This window comes from Chelonia mydas, chromosome 1 (assembly GCF_015237465.2).
Source record: "Chelonia mydas isolate rCheMyd1 chromosome 1, rCheMyd1.pri.v2, whole genome shotgun sequence".
NCBI classification, from domain to species: domain Eukaryota; kingdom Metazoa; phylum Chordata; order Testudines; family Cheloniidae; genus Chelonia; species Chelonia mydas.
In genome coordinates this window covers 136,460,599-136,484,377 of record NC_057849.1, presented here as the reverse complement: position 1 = coordinate 136,484,377, position 23,779 = coordinate 136,460,599, and the positions used below count along the sequence as shown (strand labels likewise).

The window sequence follows — 23,779 nt, the reverse complement described above, 5'->3', positions numbered from 1 at the left end:
TTCTCAAGTAGCCATACAGAATTGAACCTCTGAATAGGAGAAGAACAGCCTGGTGGCTGCTGCAGCTTTTCCCCCAACAGAATTAACAAGCGTTGGTATAAGAACATAGCAACCAATATAAATTATTAAAATAACTAATTGAAATCTTTTGTTTTGTTTTTGTACCCTTAAGAACTTTCTCTAAGAAATTTAATTAAATTGCATTACAGGAAGTTTGAGAATTTTGTTGTACATATCTCAATTAAACATTGCAACAACACATAAGTGTATCTGTTCTGATTACTGGAAAGGGTCATACCAATCTTGTATTTTGGAAATTAAGCCCATATTGAAGTGTCATAAAAGGTAATCAATAAAACATATCATGGAGTTGTGTCTCTTGCTTTTTTTTGTTGGGGAGAAAATAATTTTATCCATACTTCCAATGTTAAAGTTTCAGAAATGTTTCCAGGAAATATGCAAATATTTCCAGTGAGAGAACTCAGGCTTTGGTGTATTCTATTTTTTGCTGTGTTTATTTCTTTGGAGTTCAACGGTGTTTTAATGCTCTTGCTCATCTGTCAGCTTAAGCCCAGCCTATGGGGCCACTGAAGTCCAAGGCATGCCATTCTCATTTCCCTCTTTCTTCTCCCAGACAGCTTGTTCACAGCTCAGAGTATTAAAGCAAGTAAATGGATATTAAGCCTTTATACAGTATCCTTTGGCCTCTCAGGACCAAACTCTTACCTCTCGTTAAGGATTTCACAGCCGTCCTTCCTGTGGCTGTGCCAGGGCTCAAACCAGTTTACCCCGCTCACCAGGAGGCAGGAAAGGGCAGAGTTCAGAGTCCCTGTCCAAAATCTGGGCCTACCGTAGGGAGAATGGGCTCTGCACATCTATCCTCTTCACAGAAGTGTGAAATGACCATTCATCTTAATGAGATGTTCTGAATAAGAACACCTTGTGGAGATAAATAGGGCCTGAAACAATAGCTATGAGATATGTGACCAGCTCCATGTCAGTAGGTGTGCTCAAATCCCCCAGTGTCTCCCCCTCCTCCCCCCCCGCCATAGTGCTTGTGAGCGTATGCCATGCATGAAACATGCCTGTTCTCAGCTCCTCACCCCTGTCTCAGCACTGTGTGCTTGGTGCATGCTCCGAGCATGGCTGTTCTCAGCTCCATTCCAGAGAGCAGGCTCCCCAGATCCCAGCTCACACAGTAGGGCGCATGGAGAAGGGCTCAGGACCCCCCACCATGAGAGGTACGACTCCCCCAGTGCTATCTCATGGGGGCAGAGGGAGAAGAGATAGCATTCAGGCTAAAAGGAGAGAGATGTCAGCAACCATTCTCACATCTGCGTAGATCAGTGGTTCTCAAAGCTGGTCCACTGCTTTTTCAGGGAAAGCCCCTGGCGGGCCGGGCCTGTTTGTTTTCCTGCCGCGTCCGCAGGTTTGGCCGAGCGCAGCTCCCACTGGCTGTGGTTCGCTGCTCCAGGCCAATGGGGGCCACGGGAAGCAGCGCGGGCCAAGGAATGTGCTGTTCGTCCTTCCTGCAGCCCCCATTGGCCTGGCGCAGCAAACCGCGGCCAGTGGGAGCTGCGCTCGGCCGAACCTGCGGACGCGGCAGGTAAACAAACCAGCCCGGCTCGCCAGGGGCTTTCCCTGAACAAGCGGCGGACTGGCTTTGAGAACCACTGGCGTAGAGCATGTGTGAATTCTTCTTTGAGTAGTGTCCCTATGGGTGCTCTACTGTAGGTGTGCTTGAACTCCTGCGTTGCTGACTGGAGAACTTTGATAGTGGTGTCTCTTAGGCCTGCGCATGTGCTGTCTCCCCTCATGCTGCGCCATGAGGCTAGCCTGTGCTCATAGGCTAACCCCCCTCAGTTCCTTCTCAACTGCCCCTGGCTAAAGACAGAGCTACTCGCAGTCCGTTAGGATCATGCTCTAGTCGCATTTATATAGTTAGTTTGTTAGTATACTATAGTTGTAAGTCGTTCTTTACTGTTTCATTTTATCCACTAAAAAATAAAAACAAAATCCACAAACTTTATTTTCCTACTTTTCTCCCTGCTGGGGACCCTTCCCCGCAGCAGGCTTTAAGAAGTGCCTCACTCACAAAGAGGCAATTCTGATTGCAGACAAGCACTCCCACAGCATTCGCTGCCTCAGGGAGGGCCACATCCAGCAAAAGTGTGGTCTCTGTCAGCAACTCCGGCCACATTCCTGTAAGGACAGAGAGCTCAGGCAGAAGATCATCTTCATGGAGGCAGCTCTCAGACCCTCGCAGGACCTACTCTGTGAGACCCCAGGCGGACATGAGTCTTCCCCACAGCCCTTTACATCTAATGGCTGTGGTTCGAAGAAACAGACTGCTGATGCCCTCATAAGTTATCTAAGAGGACAGTGGGAAGTCTCCAAAGGGAGCCTCCAGATAGCTGTAAGTGATCTCCATCTCACTCAGTATCTTTGGCACTGTCGGCACCGAGACCCTAACAGTCTGGTACCCTTAGCCCATGGAAACTGTCAGCAGTTAGTACTGTTGACATGCCCCTGGACCCAAAGGGCACGGGCACTGAGTCATCAGCACTGACAGACAGGAATAAATATTCCGCTATAAAGGTACTACCAGTCCGTGAATCATCATCAGTACCAATATTGACACCACCTCCGACAACGGAGCGGCCAGTACAGACAAGATCCCTGCACCGCCCCACCCCACCCCATACCAACACCGGGACGATCGGTACTGGCAGAAGTCTTCCATTCCAGTGACCTCTGTATACCGGAAGTACTGGGGTCTCCGCTTCTCGATACCAGGACCTCTGCACCAAGTCTTTGCTTGGCATGGGAATTGTCACCACTGCCATGCCACACTCCCTCAGGGGTCGGCACCACCACGTTGCACAACGGACACTTGACAAAATTACCATAATTAGTGATGGACATTGTGGGGGGTTATGTCATTCAGTCATTCAATTTTTTGAAAAATTACCACGGACCTCAAAATTTTTCCCACGGACACTTCTGTCCGTATATGGACACAATGCTGACCCCTGCACTCTCCTACTCTCTAGCAAGAGTTCAGACAGCAAGCCAGAGGAAGAGACGACATAGTACTCCTCTCATGCTCCATATGGTGCTCAATACTAACAAGGCCCATACAAGCAGATGGCCCCACGATCATCATTGTGGTACAGCCACCCATGGATACCGCTGCCGGGCTCTTGCTGCTGCTGCCGCCACCCTGATGCCTCCCTTCACACTCTGAAGGATTCCAGGGCTACTTTCTGGTCGTTGGGTAGCTGCATGCTGGGACAAAAGAGACCATTTAGTTCCCAGTCCCAGTATAGACCATATACGTCCCAATATCAACCTCAATGCCACTATAAGCCACAAAGAAAAAACGGGAAATTCCCCAAATGCAAATCACTTGGCCTGCAATCTTTACCCTCTGAGTCCAAACACCAGTTTTGGTGGGCAGGTCAAGGCGCCACGAGAGTATTCTCTCCGACTGATACAGCTGACCAATGCTTCACACCCGTTTGGCCACTGATTGGCAGTGTTCTCCAGTGCCTGGGAATGCATAATATTGAACCGTGAACTCAGTACTCTATCCATTTTACCTCCCTACCTCCTCTACAACACCTTTTCCATTCACGAGCGTATACTACAACAAGAAGTAGATTGTCTCCTCTAGTTAGGAGCCAGAGAACCAGTACCTCAACATCTACAAGGAAGAGGGTTCTACTCTTGTTATTTCGTAATACCAAAGAGGAAGGGAGGCTGGAGACCCATACTAGACCTCAGAGCTCTCAGCAAATTTGTCAAGGCGCAAAAAGTCAGGATGGTTACTTTATTGATGATCATTCCAATGTCGGAACAGGGAGACTGGTTTTTGGCCCTGGACCTTCAGGACACACCTTTTCACATCTCAGTCCTACTGACTCTTAGACGATTTCTCAGATTCACCCTGCGACAAGACCACTACCAATACAAAGTGCTCCCCTTCAGGCTATTGTTGGCCCCAAGAGTATTTTCCAAGGTTCTCTCGGTAGTGCCTACTCACTTATGTTCTCAAGGGATAATGATCTACCCTTATCTTGACGATTGCCTACTCAGAGCCAGATCTCTCTGTGAGGCTCACCGAGTAACCAAAGTGACTATGTGCTTGTTTACAGGTCTGGTCGAACAGATCAACACCCAGAAGTCAACCCTCACTCCAGTGCAACGGATGGAATTCATAGGGGCTGACCTCGACTTATTTCAGGCCAGAGCCCTCTTGCCTCAACACAGATTCCTGTCCTTAGCCACGCTTATAGACACTGTTTAAAGCAGCCTGCAAATATCAGCCAGACTCTGCCTCCAACTCCTGGGGCACATGGCAGTGAGCACGGTGTTAGGCTTCACATGTGATGCCTCCAAATGTGGTTCTGCAGACCAAACAGGGACAGGCTGGACAAATCCCTGTGGCCTCCCACCAGAGTCAAAAACTCCCTAGACTGGTGGAAGAGCCCAAGCAACGTTTGCAAAGGGATCCCCTTCTCCCAAAGCTCACCATCGTTGCTCCTCACCACTGATGCATCACTTATGGGAGTGGGTGCATCTAAATGGCCTCACAACACAAGTGGTCACATGGCACTCCACTATAATTAACAGCATTAATTTAGTGTCTGATCTTTGTGTATGTCTATTTTGATTTTATTGGCGTATAGTGGATTGGTAAGGCTGCTATAGTAAAGGTTGCATCAAGATTTCTGTTTAAAGGTCGACTTTTCTAAGTCTTCTAAAATTGAGATGCCTACTCAGATTCCTTTGAAATTTGGTGTACCTCAGGAGGGTAGAGGATATGGTTAGTGACTCAAATATTGGGTCATTTGAGGCAGGGCTTATGGAGATATAAGCCCTGAAAAAGCCATTTTTCAAAAGTTTCTAGATAGTGGAGGTTTGGTTTTTTTGTGTGCAGAGCTGGAGATCAAACTGTTGATGTAGTGAGGGTCAAGATGGGCTCAGTTTGAGTTTTGCTCAGGGTAATGCATGTGGCACTCACAAAATCTTTGGGGGACCCAAACTTAGAATGATATTTAAGAAAAATTTTTATGGTGCACATGTGCCAATACGGAAACCATTTTATATGCTTTTAAAGCTTGACTCTTATAAGTGCTCTAAAATCTGACTAGCCAGAAGTGCCGACTTCCTGAATTCCCGGGGGTGCTCGACCCTGGCTCTGCCTCCGGGCCCACCCTGCTTCTACCCGCACCATTCCGTTCCCTCTCCTGCTTCTTCCTGCCCCCGCTCCTCCCCCCCCTCAGCGCTTCCTGCATGCTGCTGAACAGCTGATCACCGGCGGGCTGGAGGCACTGGGGAGAGGGGGAGGAACTGATCAGCAGGGCCTGCAGGCGGGCGGAAGGTACTGTGGGGAAGAGGGGGATCTGATCGGGGGGCTGCCGGTGGGTGCTGAGCTCCCATTATTTTCTTCCCATGGGTGCTCCACCCTGGAAAACCCACGGAGTTGGCACCAACGCAACTAGCAACTTTGACTGCTTTGAAATTTGGTTTGCCTTGTATGCAGGTGCAGGATAGTGTTAGCGACCCAAATTTGGAGTCATTCAACCAAGAGGCTCCTGAGTTATGGTTCTTCTTCCTCCCCCCCCCCCCCCCCCCCCCCCGCCACCGTTCCCCCCACCCTCCCCACAAAAAAAAATGTTTCCTTCTGCTGCCTTGTACTGTTAAACTGAGACGAAATAATGACTGGATGAATCATGGATCTGGTTGAGATTAATGGCTGTGAACTCACTCTTCAATTAACTTAACTAAGGATAAGTGAATCACAAGTCCCAACCTAAGACAGAGTTTTGGACTGAGTGGCTGGAGGCTGTTATTTGTGAGTCATGGATGGCAATTCTATTTTGGGGGGATTGTAATCAAAGCAGCTAAGGAAAAAATTAGATGTGACTGTATCCTGGGAGGGGGCCAGTTATTAGGGTACAAAAAAGTGGAAGGATGAGAGGGAGGGGTTTGAGGCTGCAGCAAGGAGAAGGGGGATATGGGGTGGGTGCTAACTGGGAATGGGGTAGTAGGGGAATGGAGAGAAGTTGGGGGCTCAGGTGAGATAGGCATGGGGGTTAGGGAGTGGGGGGTATGGGATACTGGGAAGTGGGGAGTGAGTGGCAAGAGGACTTGGAGTATAGGGGCAAAGGCACTTGTCAGCCTCATTCACCGCTTCAGTGTGTGTGCCCATATCTGGGGGGCTTTTGCCCCTCTGGGGGTGTCTGAGTCCCTCTTATGCCCCCTTGGTATGTGTCAGGATCTGGGGGTCCCATGCCCATCTACAAGATTTCCTCCCACCCTCACTTACATGAGTCAGGTTTGGCTGGGGACTCGCTCTTTTGTGAGAGTCTGAGGCCCCCTCCCCCAGATCCTGGCTGACGTGGGGGCTGGAAGTTCTGCCCCTTTGTGTGGGAGGCTGAAAACAGGCATACTTCCTGCATCTCCCAGGCTTTAAAACCACCAGAAAGGGCATGGGAACACCCACTGAGATGAATGGAGCAGTTAACACATTTGAGTTATCCTTTTAGGTTCTGTTCATCACCATGGGGTGTTCTCATGCTGAGAATATCACATTGAGATGAATGGGCCACTTCACACCTTTCAGAACCTCCTCTGCTGCAGATGGGTGTGTAGAGCAGCTCTTTCCCTCCATCATCCCGCTATCCTTCCTGTTTAAAGGACGATGCTTCTAAATGCTCTAAAATCCTCTTGCTGCTCAGATTTTCCTGAAATTTGCTACACTTTGTGGGAGTGTAGAGTAGGATTAGTGATCAAAATTTGAGGTCATTTGAGCCAACAGTTCTACAGTTGTTAGACCAGAAAAAAATAGCCAGTTAATCAAAAAGTTTCCAGGTGGGTTTTTGCACAGCGCTAGAGATCAAACTATTGATACATGATGCAGGTCAAAATTGGTCAATTTTTTTTTAATGTAAGGTAGAGCATGGCATTCACTAAATCTCTGAGGGACCCAAATTGTGAACAGTTAATAAGAACATGTTCACTTCTTCACGTGCATAGGTGTGCAGTCAGGAAGGATTACAATGTACATGCACCAGTGATGGGGAAAAAAAACAAAATATGAGTGGTTTCCAGGCAGCTACTTTGTACTTGTCTCTGCAGTTTGATGGAATTTGCTGAGGCCATTGCCACTTATCAACTGCCAACTGTAGTTTCTAGTCTGAACCTTTGCATACCTGTCCACTAAAGATTTAATAACTCTTGTTGCTTGCTACACGTTGTCTCTCATATTATATATATTTTTAATTATATGGGGATGTATACTGTGAACACAGCAGAACAGTAAGCAGCCAGTCTAACCAAAATCTTTGTTATGTTGGGTGGGGAGGAGCTGGAGACGGAGGAATGTGTATGTCGGTGGGGGGGGGGGGGAGGGAAGAGGATGGCTGTTAGGCAAGCCTTGGATTAGTTATTTAAGAAAATTTGTATTTTACTAGCCCCAGAGGAAGTTGGAGGGGGCAAGTGGCTACTTCCTGATCTTGGGGCAGATTAATGTAGTGTTTCCAAAGAGAGTGTGATGCTGCAATCCATATGTTTAAGGAAATATGTTTATAAGTGTGAATATGATGTAACTGGAATATGCTTCATGCAAAAGGTCTCTTGTAAGGTATCATTACGAAGCTTATAATCTACTAGTGTGTTCATTCTATTTGTATGAATGTATCATTCTTGTATCTGAAGCTAGAAATATGAAGTATTACTCTGAAGTCCTATTGTAATTATTCAAAGTGTGAGCCATTAATGGTGGTTTAGAATCTTGATGGCTCCCATTAATTCGGACAATTGGTTGTAAATGGCTCTGTTTACTTGTAAGCCCTCCTGTATACCTGGGTGCCAGCCAGTGAGTAATGGGGTCTCATAGGACATGTGATCATGTCACCTGGTATTGGAATCCATCTTAAACCTGGTGCTTTTCCATTTAGAAGGAGGGGTGGGGACCCAGAGAGACAAAAGATTTCCGTCTTTTGCCAAAGCCATAAAATGGGGTGGAACTGGACAAAGGGGGCTGCCAGTCATGAGAAATCCCCTAGTTATCACCTGAACTAGAACTAACAAGAACTATACTGGGGAAAGGAGGGGCCCAGACTAAGACTAAGTCTAGTCTGTGAAAGAAGCTTATTGGAACATCTCTGAGGGTGCGATTTACCTGTATTCCATTTCTAAAATGTATTAGGCTTAGACTAGAGTCTTTTGTTTTATTTTGCTTGGCAACTTACTTTGTTCTGTCTGTTATTACTTGAAACCACTTAAATCCTACTTTATATACTTAATAAAATCACTTTTTTGTTTATTAATTAACCCAGAGTAAGTGATTAATACCTGGGGGAGCAAACAACTATGCATCTCTCTCTATCAGTATTATAGAGGGTGGACAATTTATGAGTTTACCCTGTATAAGCTTTATACAAAGTAAAACTGATTTATTTGGGGGTTGGATCCCTTTGGGAACTGGGTGTCTGGGTGCTGGAGATAGGTGACTTGCTGAGCAGTTTTTGGTTAAAGTCTGTAGCTTTGGGGGCGTGGACCAGACCTGGATCTGTGTTGCAGCAGACTAGCATGTCTGGCTCAACAAGGCAGGTTTCTGGAGTCTCAAGCTGGCAGTGGAAAACGGGCTCAGAGGTAATTCCAGCATGTCAGGTGACAGTCCCAAGGGGGTTTCTGTGACTGAACCCGTCACAGACAGTATGGAGGTTTGGAGCTGACAGCACAGATACGCTGACCACTGAGGGAAAAGAAATGTGTGCTGCCAGAATTATCATTGTGTGGATTCTAGGTGATTCCTTGAACATGAATTTGCAGAAGTTTGTGTGAGAGCCAGGAGTACACAAGGGTAGTCAATTATTTTTTGTCAAGGTCCAAACTTCTTGGTTAAGATATAGCGACGGTCCAGACTCCAGAGAAATATTTTTCACACCACAAAGTGCCCTTGTTCAACGAACACATACAGTACTGTGAAATATACCCAGTGCCTATATTGCTTATATTTTTACTGCATTAAATAAAAAATAAAATCAAACCACTGTATAACCTAAAAATAACCTCCAAGAAAGATATAATTTATTTGAGACTTTGAGAAAGTACTTAGATAAAATGTAAAACAAATGCAAATATTCCCAAAGAAACACTTTCAGACAACTGTTTCAAGTTGTGAATGGGTTTTGTCAAATACAGTTGTTGTAATGTAAGCATATCTGTATATAGATAAACACATTCAAAACTTTTCAGCCTTTTGTGGTTTATCAGAGTTTGAAAGAAAGTAACACTTAGTACACATGAACTCTTTATCTTCTGTGATTCAAGTCTTTCCAATAACAAATACACACCCACCTACACGTGTATTAAGCAAAAGAATCATGAATAATTACTGTGAAATACTTGTTAAAATTGTAGTTTCGCTACTGAAAATGTAATTTTATACAGCAATACAAATTTAAAATAAAATAGACGTAAATAATGTATAACTGTAGTATTCACCATCAGTGGAAAAAGTGACAGGTCCTCTGCTGGACAAGGGTCTTGAAGATCGGAGTGAGTTCAGTCAAGGCAAGACGGAGGCAATTGCACAGATGATTATCAGTCAGAACAGAGCGATTATGTGATTTAATGTTGTTCATTGTCAAGAATGCTGACTCATACGTCAAGCCAAACATAGTCAAAATGTGAAATGCCACCTTCCTTACGTGTGGATGCGTGGAGTCCATCATAAGGGTTGTCCAGAAAGTTTCAGATGTCGTTTCAGTGTGTCACATCTTAAGCACTTCATCCGCTTCTAATTCAGTAAGTTCTAGCTGTAGTTTTGCTTTTTCAACATCTGGAAAGGATGCTTTTGCTTGATCACACTAAGTACCATTTGCTTGTACCACAAATGGGTTCCTTACAAACAGGAAGTTGACTTTAATACTTCCAAATTCTTGGAACCTCTGCTGGAAGTTCTGAAGAAGCCTGTCCAGAGATGATGCCATCTGATTCACACCTGCAGTCCCAGCAGCTTAGCAACGTTGGGAAATGCAGCATCTCCCCAGTTTCCAAATCACTTTTGAAGAGACTTCGTTTGTTTTCAAAGGAAGTGACACTGCTGTGGAGATCCACTGCATTGTGATTTTGCCCCTGTAACTTTAAGTTGAAATCATTGCCTGTTAAACTGGCAAGGAAGGCCAGGATGCTCCTGCTTCTGGCATCCCTCAAAAATGCATGTAGCTCTTCCGCCTTTTTTTCCCCCTGAAATGTTATGTAGATATTCTTCCACGTGAACTCAAATTTCCCGCAGCCTTCTTAGTACTTACCCTCTGCTCAGCCAGCGGATGTCATTATGAATCAACAGGTCATCGTAATCGGCAGATGCTTCTGAAAGAAAGCTTTTGAACTGTGTGTTGCAGTGATGACTTTGATCGAAGGAAGGAGACAATCACCATTAATCACCATTGACATTACATTAGCATACTCATAGCTAAGCTTTGCACAAAGCGCAGTTTGGTGGATTACGCAATGATAGGAAATCAAATTGGGGTTCAGATCTTGCACATAGATCTCAACTCAGTGTTCTGCAAGGGGATGACATACCACAAACAACCTCAACTCTGCATTAACTACGTTTTTTTGCAATAGAATAGAATTCACGTAGATGAGAATCAGAAAGCCTGTGAATGTGTCATCACTTTGCGTAATGCAAGGGGAGGAGCTGATAGTATACCCTAGTGGCCAGTCAAATAATTTTCTAATGTACAAGCCAACAAGATACTTACTTGTTCATTTCAAAGTTAATTAAGTGAGAAACCAATAAACTAGGTTTTAAATCAAGATAAAGGTATTTGTAAGCCCATTCTCTATAGACTCAATTATTAAAATTATTTTAGAATTATTATTTTCTCTAATTATTTAAATTCTTTAACTCTCTGAAATCTGCGTCCCTTTCTCTCACTCTTTGTCCTGTCTGTGTAGATTGAAAGCTGTTTGGGGCAGGGACTGTCTCTTACCATCTGTTTGTGCAGCACATAGAGCAATGGAGGCCTGATCTCAGTTGGGTTGATATGCTACCATAATGCCAAAAATAAATATTATGTATGATATCTTTTTTAATGTCTCCCCCCCAGTATTGCAATTTAAACCAGTTTCTCCTTTTTAAAAAAAAAACACCCTAACTTTTCAATTTAAATTGACTTTCAGGATTGTAGAGAATAACAGCTTGACAAGCAATATCCTGACATTGAATTGCCCTTTAAATTTAATATGCCTGGGCTCCCCTCTCAGACAGCCTGCTGTCTGAATGGTACAGTGACAGATGCTAGGCTCCACACACTGAATATCTCTTGTCTTTTTATTGTGCAGAGCTCTGATGGCTCCTTCAGGGCTCCTGCTGTTGATCTGGGGTCTGTCTCAAACAGTGCTTCTGCACTCACAACAAGAGGAACCCAAGATTTCAATATTTTTAAAATTTCAGAAGGGCAAAGGGGGCAGGAAATGCAACCCCATTTGTTATCCTAGAAAGTCTTGCAGCACACTTTTCCTGTCAGGTTGGACAGACACAGTTTCTACCATTGACTGACACCTGTCTATTTTAAATAGATAGATATTTTAAATAGATAAATATTTTGTGTGGGGTGAATACAAGTTTCTCTGGTCTTCCCTCTCCCTCACAACTTTGGACCTGATTGATCCTGATCTTCAATGGACTGCTACTAGGTTAAAAAATCCTGTTTAGTGCTGTGCAGTTGTCATGCATCAATCATCCCTGCCTTCCTGGTATAGAAATTTCTGAAAGGATCTTCCTCTCTCCTCTTTTTCCTAATTTACGGTATGCTAAACACTGAACCAGCATCAAAGACCAACTATCAGAACAGGCGAAGTGAGGATGCAGATGTCTTAAGTCCAGAAACTGATGCGTGCTAATCAGCTTGGCACTGACATCTTTGCATCCAGTGGCTGACACTTCCTGTGTGTGTGTGTGTGTGTGTGTGTTCAACTCTGTGAGAGGAAGTCACTGAACTGGGACCTAGTATATCTAGGTTCAGTTCTCAGCATTGCCACAGACTTCCTGTGTGACCTTGGGTAAATCACTTTCTCACTCTTTTCATTTCCCATCTGTACAGTGGGGATATTTCCTTTCTTCTGCCCTTTATCTTATTTATCTAGATGTAACCTCTTTCAGGGAGGGACTGTCTCTTACTTTGTGTTTATACAGTGCCTAGTACAGTAGTGCCCTGATTTTTCTTGAGTTCTCTAGGCCAGTGGTTCTCAACCAGAGGTACGTGTACCCCCTGGGGACAAGCAGAGGTCTTCTAGGGGGTACATGAATTCATTTAGATATTTGCCTAGTTTTATAAAAGTCTACATAAAAAGCACTGGTGAAGTCAGTACAAACTAAAATTTCATACCGATGACTTGTTTATACTGCTCTATATACGGAAATGTAACTGCAATATTTACATTGAAATTGATTTATAAATATATGGTAAAAATGAGACAGTACGCCATTTTTCAGTAACCGCGTGATGTAATACTTCTGTATTTTTATGTCTGATTTTGTAAGCAAGTAATTTTTAAATGAGGTGTAACTTGGGGATACCAAGACAAATCAGACTCCTGAAAGGGATACAATAAGCTAGAAAGGTTGAGAACCACTACTCTAGGCACTACTGTCATACAAATAACACCTAATTTTCTGTTACTTTTTGTTATGAATGTAGCGTACCTCAAGCCATAAATCTTAATATGTCTTCAGCTATTATATCACATGAGGTAGTTAGTCTGGATCTAATGGCAATTTGCATTGTTCTTTCCCTCTTGTATTATCACTTTCACCAAATGACCCTTGATCTCCTCCTTATCTATGCTTGTCCTTCTGACTACTGAGAATTCGTCATGTTGATGTAGAAGTAATACCAAGCCTCTAAAGTGGTTGCCACCTTAGTTCTTAAAATGCCTTTATTGAAATTTTGTTTAATTCACAATGCCTTTTTGAAACATCATGGGTACAATTACTTGTAATTCTTTTGCCAGAAGGTGATCATTGTAATATGTTTCACCATTATCAGTATAATCATTGCCCTATTGTGGAGTCCAGCAGTGCCATGGCACACTGATCCTCAGCTGTGCCATTCTTAGGCAAGGGCTGTCGGTGCTCCAGCTGCTCGTGCTCTAGCACTACATGGTTTCCAAAGAGTACTCCAGCAACCACCCCTTCTGACCAACCCAGGCACCCGTCTCAGTGAGCCACTCTTCACCAGTTGCTCTCTGAATTGCCAGGGAGCCTTCCACCTGCTCCTCACTTCTGACCCTGCAGTACAGGAAAGAAAAACAGATCAACTGCTGGCAGAGTCATTGTGCTAGTCTAGAATTCCAAAGCCATTAAGCCAACAGAAACTAACTGGCTGATTAAACACTTCCTTAAAAATCTGAGGATTTTGCTGTTTGGCGGAGAGAGGCTTTGGACTCTGAGGTCTCCAGCAACATGGCAGCCAAGCATCCTGCTCAGGGGTTGCTAGAAAGCAATACAAGCCACCCAATCATTTGTAGTGATTTAGTCCTTTTTCAGAGTAGCAGCCGTGTTAGTCTGTATCCGTAAAAAGAAAAGGAGTACTTGTGGCACCTTAGAGACTAACCAATTTATTAGAGCATAAGCTTTCGTGAGCTACAGCTCACTTCATCGGATGCATACAGTGGAAAATATAGTGGGGAGATTTTATATACACAGAGAACATGAAACAATGGGTGTTACCATACAGACTGTAACAAGAGTGATCAGGAAAGGTGAGCTATTACCAGTAGGGGGGCGGGGGGAACCTTTTTTACTGACTAAAGTTCATAAACTGGTAAGTATAACAGCATTTTATATGTCTTGATGAATGGAAGCTATGTGGTTATAACTGTCCAGTATATTTAGCAAAACTTTTCATGGTATCTGTTTCAAGCTGGGAGACAAAAATAAGAAAAATATCTTTTTTCCCTCCACCCACCCCCCTCCTGTAGTCTAGGATCCCACCTAGCAATGATTTCAAAGTTGGTATGAAACTGGAAGCCCATGACCCACGCAATGTTACCTCAGTGTGTATAGCTACAGTAATTGGAATCACTGGTGCCAGATTAAGGTTACGGCTTGATGGAAGTGACAACAAAAATGACTTTTGGAGGCTTGTGGATTCTTGTGACATACAGCCAATTGGGACCTGTGAAAAGAAAGGGGGGATGCTCCAGCCGCCACTCGGTAAGGAACAATGTTTCTGAACTAATGACATAGTATGTGTGATCCACAGGATGCTGCTCTCCTGTGGTTAGTATTATCTTGTTTTCTTGGCAAGTGCTGCTTGAAATAATGGTTCAAGTGAAATGTTAACAAAAGAAGGATAAATGTTAAGTAAAAAAGCTAATAAAGAGAGTAAATGAACTGGACTCCACTTTGTGTATTACTGTGTCTAGGAATGGATAGAGAAATTTAGAATTTGAGCATGAGTTCTACTATCCAAAAATGTTTCCCTCTTCCCAGAATCCCCCCACTAATCACGAGGAGGGACAGATCCCCAATGGCCTTTTCAGTGACTGCTTGATGGGTTACACATAAATATTACGTTAGTCTAGTTAATTCATCCCCCTTCACCCCATAATTTATAGAGAACTGTGGCATTACCTTGTGGTACCCAGGGGCTCTACATTACTTTCAGTTGTGGAGAAGAGTCCCAAAGTGCTTCTTAAAGCCACATTTCTTACAACTTGCATGAAGCTCCTGAGTTTGGGTCTCTGGTGTATCAGGTGCACTGCAGAAAAGGGAGAGATCTTTTTAAAATTTTAATAATTCAAAAAACGGTCAAACTCAAAATGATTTCCACAGGAGTTTAATTAAATTTTTTTAAGCAAAATGAAATGCATTTAAAGTACTTTCTTGCCAGGACAAGGTCCTAAATGCCTCTTCCCATAAAACTCAAAGGAGTAACAGCTTGTGGTTTTTTGCTTTCTTTTCTCTTCTTCTTCCTATCTAATTTAAGAGTCGGCTGACTGAAGTGAGGGTGCATTTTCTATCTTTCACTCACTCTGCATGTTTCATTCACTCTTTTCTCATTCTTAGTCTAGGCTAGCTCTTGGATGAGAAAGGAGACAGAGGGACCTACATTGCTTCAAATCTTTTTCTCTTACACTTCTGTACCACTGTATGTGGTGATAGTAATTTTCCAAATATATGTATCAGAGAATGGGAGCAAATGTAGTATGTGTTTCCTGGTTTTAGACTGATAACTTAGCACTACACTCTTTATTGCTGCACTACAGAAGCCAGCAGTCCCTTGCCACTGTCCTTCCAGAAGTCATCTTCACCACATAATCTTCCTGCACACTCAGATATCCATAATTTCCTTTCCAAAAAATCCCTCCCATATTTGGACAGGACTAAACTCAAGAGTGTTTTGCTGGCTGACTGGCATAGCTGCGCTAGCAAAAGCCCCTCCTGTAGATGCAAGGTATACTGGAAAATCTGTGCTTTTACTAGTTTAGCTTAGAGCACTCCTAGTGTGGACACAGCTTATATTGGCCAGAAAAACTGTACTACGGTAGAACCTCAGAGTTACGAACGTCAGAATTACGAAATGACCAGTCAACCACACACCTCATTTGGAACCGGAAGTACACGATCAGGCAGCAGCAGAGACATCTCCCCCACCCCCCCAAAAAAGGGGAAAAGCAAATACAGTGCAGTATTGTGTTTAAACTACAAAAAAAAAAGAAAAAAGTGGGGGGAAGCAGCATTCTGCACAGCAAAGTTTCAAAACTATAGTAAGTCATTGTTCAGCTGTAAACTTTTGAAAGAACAACCACAATGTTTTGTTCAGAGTTATGAACATTTCAGAGTTACGAACAACCTCCATTCCCGAGGTGCTCATAACCTGAGGTTCTACTGTAGTGCAGTTTTGCTGGCCAATATAAGCTGTGTCCGCACTAAGAGCGCTCTGCTGGTATAGTATATCAGCGTATCTTTTCCCACAAAATGCTTCTAGTGTAGTCATGGCCTATTGTGTAATATAAGAAAAAGCAAAGCAGTGGTTCCTGTTCACCTCCTGTGGGTGGTGATTAGTAGCAGGAGCAGTTTCTCTCAGCAGTAGAGGAGAACGCTCATTGTCTATTGTGCTTATGCATAAGCCCATCCTTAAGCTTATATTTTTGTGGAAGTGTTTGTGACACAAAATCACTGGGGGCAAAATTAAAAAACTAAAAGAGACTTCTTAGGCTTTACTTAAAAATACTAAACTTGAATTGACAATGTCATTTTCAAATCACACTTGCTAGTTTTATGAGGAAAAATATTTTCCCTTCAGGCTCACTCAACCTTGCTGCTGAGAGGGAAGCTGTGTTCTTTGTGAATCATATGTTGCCACCAGGATCTGCATTCAGAGCTCACTTAACGATAATGATGGTGGTAATGCATGAATCAGAATAGAATCTAGGTTACCCTTTTTGTATTAAAGGTCTGCTCAGGCCTAGACCCAAACTAGTCCCAAATCCACCCCATCTGAGCCCAAGAGTGTTGTCATTTTCCAACCTGACCCTGACCTTTCCCTCCAAACCTGAGTTAGCGGCGCCTCTGCCACCTCCTGCCCATGGAGTTGGTGTGATGGTGGCAGCTGCTTTCCCCAATCCTGCTGGCTGCCAGCCCCTGCTGCACTGTGTGTGTTCTGTGGAGTGAGAGGTGCAGCACACTTACTTGGCAGTGCATACTATTCAACAAGGCAGAGGTGGCTGGAGGAGTGGGGCACTCAGCCACCACTATGCCAACCTCCTGGGCAAGAGAGAGGCTTCAGAGGTGACCTGACCCAAGCCTCAGAGGTTCAGATTGTTTTCTGACCCAATCCAAACCTGATACTTGTAGTTGGGTCCCACCAAGTTCTGGTAGAATTGCAGGGACCTACTCTACTTCTATCAAATACTGGTTTAGCACTCAACAGACTCTGGTTCCAGGTGCTTAGCCAGTATCTTCTACCAGTTTAGACTTCTACTAGACTTTCTTTAAAACCTGGCAGCAGGCGTATACTGCTTAATGTTATTTTTTATATTTAAATTAGGTAACTTTAATTATAATTTTAGGCTTTAATATAGATTGTCAATTTCAAATATAATTCTAAATAGCTTTATTTTTGTTTAAAAAAAGTGTTTAAATGATTTTTTTAAAATTTTTTTACCCACCTGGTTTTAAACCACAACCACACTTTCAAAAGTAAATACATTCTGTACTGTGGTATTGACATTACTATGGCATTTACTATACTTATAATGTATCATGTATGCTGTGGTGAAGTATACTTAGTGTGGTGTAAAGTATTTTACTCTGTAAGGTTGCCTGCAGAATATAGTTGGCTGGGATTGTAGTCTGACTTTCCAAGACCCTCAGCAAATTTAAACAGCTGCCATTTTATAAAACCAACCAGTCAGAGAACATATTCTTTCCTTTTCCCCAACAACACAAATGCATAATTTTGCCTAAAAATTATACCTCCTAAAACAGTTATTCTAATTAAGTGTAGCACATATGAGGATACGGTATAAAGTTTTTATCAGAACTTGTTAGGAGTAATCTTCGTAATTCAATGCTGACTTCGCTCATGGGAATACAACAATCTTAAATTTATGCTGATAAAACCTTTGATACCACACTAACATGTATTCCCTAAGAATAATAAAGGGAATATAAATATTAATACTTCTTTGGTCAAAATAGAAAGAAACAGGAAGACCTTTTCACTTGCACTCAGTAATCATACTTGACAATAAACCTAAGCAACCACTTTATAGTGGTCAGCGTTTACCAACAGTTAACCACACAGTGTTTTCCCATGTAGCACAGTAGGTCTTTTCTGTCTCTGATCAGCGTAACTTATACATCAAAAATGTCCAGTAACTACCATAAATAAAAACCATTGAACAACTCCAGTATGTTTTTGTTTTCAAGTTTATTATTTAAATGCCTACTTTTACTTCCTTTCCTTGGTTCCCTCAGTGATCATGGTATTTTGTGCTTTCAGTTGAGGATTTCATGACTTTTAATTAACAGTTCCTCTTCCTTCCCCCCCCCTTTGTTCCCCCCAAAAAATATCCTGGTAAACTTGACCCTGACCTACAGGGCTTTGTGCATTCTAATATTTTCACATTAATATGTGGGAAATGCTTCATCTATGGGCTTCAGAGTACTGGGTGGATATTTTGAGAGAGATTTTTGTTATGTTACTATATCATTGGCAGATGGATAAACAAGTGCTTGGGATCCTTGAAGTAACTGTTCAGCTAAAGTTAAGAAATATAGAATGAGACTCCATATCTCTTTTCTACCTGTGATATTCCACTAGACCACCAGGAGGAGCCCACTCTTAGTCCAACAGTGAAATACTCAGTACAGTAAGTCCAGAGTTAATCACTAGAGAGCCGTCTGGATGTTTGTGTATTAGTATTCTGACTGCTGAGGAAAATGGCTGTATTCCTGGAGAGGAGAAAGATAGAGTAGATGGTCATGGCTGTATTGTAGTTCACTTACACTCCCAGATGCAGGAAAAATGCAGGTACCTAATGGCATAAGAGAACTTTTGGACAGACTGATCTTATATCAAGTACAAATTGGGTTTCCGCTACGGTTGGTCCTCAGCTACTAAGTCATATTATGTTGCAAGGCTCAGTTAATATTTGTTTTGAGATGTGCTGGTGGAAAGGTGAAGTGTGAAGTACTATTGAAATATCACTCTATTCTACTCCAAAATTGAACCTTCCAAATGTTGTGTGAGGGAGATAACCAGAATGGAGCAGCAATTTGCTTTGTGTGGGTCTGTGATCTATTTAAAGTGTTTCAAAATACAGTGCTTGTGCCACAGTAACTATATTGCTTTAGGACCAGATATAGTTAAAGCAGTATAACCCACTAATGTGGATGCAATTATTACCAGTATGAAGGTGCTTTGGTTGGTATCGAAATAGGCTACACTGATATTAGTACTTTTATATTGGTTTAACTATGTTTACACTAGCTGATTGCGCCACTTTAACTTTATCTGTTCCTAAACTAATACAGTGGTACAAAAAATGTGTTTAGACCAGTCTATGGCCAGTGATGTCCTTGTGTTCGGATTGCCATTCCTGTTCATTGAAATTATTTGAAATGTTGTACCTAATAAGCAAATGGTTTTTGTATTATCCAGGAATGCACGTTTGGCTCCTCTCATGATGATAGTCAGCCATTCTATTGCATAGTTTATTCAGAAAAGAAATAGTCACATATTGTCCCTCCAGTCCTTGATTCTTTAGCAGTAGCTAGGTTCCAACACTCAAACATCCTGGCATAGATAGATACATTTTTGAAAAAGCCTTCTTGGCACTTTTGCAGCATCCTGTTCCTGGGTAAAGCTGGGAGCCAATTGGGTGTATAATTGCCTCCTGCTAGACACTTACACAACTGATTTTCTCAATTTGGAATGGAGCCTGCTGGTCCCAACATTTGATTCCTCTCACAGTAACAAATGAGTTAAAATAATCCCTCCCACCTGAGCTCTAAACATATGATTGTTTCACATATTACATCAGGGGCTCAGTAGTGCTCAGTATCTAGTTAAGGTTTCAAATTCCAATTTCCATTTGAAACTACCCTTTTTTTTAAAGTACTTCATAATGTTTTGAAACAAATTCCTTTGGGGATAACATTTTCCATGCTCTAATTAGAAGTGATTTTTTTAAGAAAGCTTAAGTGAAATCAGTTGAGCTACTTAATTGAGCAGTGTCACCCTTCCTGTTATTGGCATGTGCAGTCATGCACTCCCTGTGCTTTCCAGTGAGAAATGCTCTACTCAGCTAATTCAAAAGGTGAATCTGGAAACTTCCAGAATGGCATGTTTTATAAATCATGTTAAGACTTAAAAATCAGCTCAATAGTTTCTAAGTTGTGAACATTTAAACATGACAATTTCTCACATATATAAGACCGCTTGTATCCAATTTTAAAATGCAGTTTGAGTTGCTGACTTTAAACAAAAAGAAAAGCAGTACTTGTGGCACCTTAGACTAACCAATTTATTTGAGCATAAGCTTTCGTGAGCTACAGCTCACTTCATCGGATGCATACTGTGGAAAGGTGTAGAAGATCTTTTTATACACACAGAGCATGAAAAAATATTTTTTCATGCTCTGTGTGTATAAAAAGATCTTCTGCACTTTCCACAGTATGCATCCGATGAAGTGAGCTGTAGCTCACGAAAGCTTATGCTCAAATAAATTGGTTAGTCTCTAAGGTGCCACAAGTATTCCTTTTCTTTTTGCGAATACAGACTAACAGGGCTGTTACTCTGAAACCTGACTTTAAACAACTTTTAAATCTGTCTGCTCAGTTAAGTACTACTTAAGGCCACTGTGTCAGGGAGCCTTTATCCAAGACAGGAATTAAGGTTTAAATAGTAATTAATCAAAAGTCATGTAAATTTTTCCATATCTACCATTAGGTTTTTTTTTTGTTTGTTTTTAAAAATCATACCTAGATTGTAAGGCAACTCTTCAGGTCCAGACAAGGATTCTAGTAGTAGTTGCTTTAGAGAGAAGTTTCCTATTGAGTTCCTGTTTTGTTGTTAAGTTTTTTTTGGAGAGAACTCCAACAGACTTACACCTGCTAAAGATCTGGCCCAAAATGTCTTTTGTCTATTTGAATCAGTCTAGTAGCTTCAAACACAGCCCTGAAGGTGCTTCAAAAGCAGACAGAGAGAGAAGCATCTCTCTTCCTGTAGTGGGAGGTACTTGGTTCTGAGAGAGAATGCCATGGTTTGAAGAACATTTCAACCAAACAGTTGTTTTGATAAGATAAAGTTGTTCTTAATAAAAGCAGGTTTGGGTTATAGTAACACTTTGTGCATTGTATTCACTTACATTTTAATGAAGAATTTTGGCATGGAAACGTTCTCCACTTTATGCAATTGCAATGTGATACATACACTTATCAAGATGTTTCATTTCTATCATTCCCTGTTTTATGTTCTTGTCTTTGTAATTAAAGGATGTATTGTTTCACTGAGATTTGTTTGCACCTCCTTGTTTCTTTTCGTGAAGGACTCTGGTGAAAGAGCCTCAATGGAGAAGAAAATGTTTCTAATAAAAAATAAGAGTTAGATGATAGAGAAGCTAGACAAGAGGATGTCATTTGAGAATGAAGGAAAACTGGCCCAGTAAATATAACTGGGTACTGTGCAAGGAAGATTGTTTGGGACCAGGGAATATAGAGAATGATTTAATCTGCAGTACCACAGCTTGCATGTTTCTAGTCACACTTAATATAGTAACCATGATAAATGATTTTGCAGGCAAATCACTCCTGAAAGGAAATATACTATCCAACATGTTTACTGCACTAAATAGCTGCCCTATGCATTCATGTTTCTTGGCCACATTTAATTCTAGTCAAGTCCAGCCGGAGGGTTTTGGACAGTAGTGGGGTAAACTCTGCGTGCTCCTTTTTCCCTGTATATTCATGCTTTATAAATGTGAGTCTAGAATCTTTTACACAACTAATCTATTTATGTTAATTAGGTTTCCAGATGAATGCATCATCTTGGCCAATGTTTCTGTTAAGAACACTAAATGGAGCTGAAATGGCACCTGCAGCATTCTTTAAGAAGGTAAGAAGAAAGGGGCTCCTAGTAAACAAGCTTCCATCAACTGGTCCATGATTACATTTTTATTGAGGATGCCAGGATATTGTACTGTTCTCTTCAGCATGGAAAGGCAAGAATGTTATTTAAAATTACTTTGAAGTGGATTGGCAAGCCACAAAACTGGACAGGAAATGATCATCTTCTAGTCCAAATGGATGGGCACCTCTTTTCCTGTGTTTGGACCTTTAAGGTATGCTGTGTTGTTTAGAAAAAATTGTGTTAGCTTGGTTTTTTTTCATGGATTTAAGATGTCATGAATCTCTCATTTGTTGACAGTAATGTATTCATGATGTGCCTGTGTATGTGTTGGGCTAAAACTGGTAAGGGAGAATGAGAGCCACAGGAATGCATGGGGAGTTTATGCTGAATATTTTTATTTGGCGGATACTTGACAGTTTAGCTGTTAAGAATGTAGTGGGGACTTAGCTGAAAGTAATAAAAAAATGCTCTCAGTTTTAGAAGTATGGCCTTTATGCTGAAGAAAAGAGGCTCTTAAGAAAAATGTGTGAAATGTTTTTATGCAAAAAATATGTAGGAATGCAGGTATGACTCAGCTGATCTGTTGATTTTGATTTGTCCTCTTACCATTCTTATGAGCTTGCTAAAATCAAAGAGTGAAGTTCAGTGATTTCTTTCTTAGTACTGATAATGGCTTTGCATGAGTTTGTTTTAGTAAAACGTACATTGGGCTTGATCCTGTAATCTCTTTGCTCATGAATCCCCATTCATTTTGAGAACATACTGATTTGAATGCATTCATAAAATACCTATGGCATGAGCAGTGGCACTGCAAGCTTCTCGATACTGTCCCAGCAATATGCCTCAGTCCTTTTCTGGAGGGTCTACTTATTGAGGGTGGGATGTAATTTGGTTTCCCTTCAGTCCAACTTATTTCACCCAGGCCACTAAACAGCCTTCGGATGTTAATGATTTGTATGTGCATTTGTATAAGTAACAAAGAGGTGAAAGATTCTCTAGTCCATTATCAATCCCCAGAAACATCCAGTCCCTCGTAGAAGTATATTTTTCTGATCCTGTCCTCTCCCTACATAAAACTATGCCATTTATTTTTAGTGTACGTTCACTATCCCACCATTCCTGTAGAACACATCAGATTTACTCAGACAACTGGTTAAGTAGACTCAGCATAACCTTGCTGCCAGTCACATAAGTAGGAGCATACTTTAGCCTAGGTAGTATAGAAAATTTAAAATAAACTTGTAACAATGTATTAAATGTGTATTGTATAACCTTTTTGGGGTAGTCAATATGAGAAGTTAGAATGTTAGAGAAAAGTAGCTGTCTTTCAAGAGTTCATAGAAACCTAGATGTTTTGCAATTTTTATTTTGACAGGAACCACCAAAACCTGCTCCAAACTATTTTAAAGTTGGAATGAAACTTGAAGCAGTAGACAAAAAGAACCCTTATTTAATTTGCCCAGCGACCATCGGAGATGTTAGAGGAGATGAAGTTTTCGTTACATTTGATGGCTGGAGGGGAGCATTTGACTATTGGTGCAAATATGATTCTCGAGATATCTTCCCTGTCGGATGGTGTGGCTTGACAGGAGATGCACTACAGCCACCAGGCAACTATGGTAAAACTACCAGTAATAACGCTTAATCTGTCTTCCCAAATTTTGCCACTGTCAAGCAGCTGGGACTTAAGAACCAACTGATCTTATGCAGATTTTAATATGTAAACAGCTGATGCAGATGAAATAGTGACACGTTTTCACTGTATCATACCTAAGGGTATGATTGTCACTGATTCCATGACTTTATTGGATCTCCATGAATTCTTTTTCTTCAGCTGTCGGTGGCCAGGGCCGAATCAGGGCTGTGGGCCTGCACCCCCCCCCCCCAGTAGGGCACTGTGCACCCCCTGGCTACAGCCGGGGCCAGAGCTGTATGCCACTCCCCTGCAGCTGCGATCAGTGTGTGCGCCCTCCCTTCCCTTGTGCCTAGAGCCGGGGCTGTGTCCCACCCCTCCCCTGTAGTGGTGGGGCTCGGGCAGTCAATCTCTTCCCCCTGCCCCAACGGGCTCCAGTTGTCATTACTCCTCCAACCTCTGCTTAATTTTAGTA

The 23,779-nt window shown here is 42.2% G+C and overlaps 1 protein-coding gene across 5 annotated transcripts in view; it reads left to right on the top strand.

Annotated features, from left to right (window-relative positions):
- Positions 1–23,779, top strand: part of SCML2 (Scm polycomb group protein like 2) — a 150,269-nt gene that overhangs the window by 72,777 nt on the left and 53,713 nt on the right. For 2 of the 5 annotated variants that reach the window (XM_043537923.1, XM_037901144.2), the window contains exons 5-7: positions 14,011–14,245; positions 21,568–21,656; positions 23,047–23,290. In XM_043537923.1, coding sequence (XP_043393858.1) covers positions 14,011–14,245; positions 21,568–21,656; positions 23,047–23,290 — 568 coding nt within the window. Of the gene's footprint in view, positions 1–14,010; positions 14,246–21,567; positions 21,883–23,046; positions 23,291–23,779 lie in introns of those variants that run through there. The other 3 variants (XM_043537924.1, XM_043537925.1, XM_043537927.1) reach the window with 3 other exon arrangements.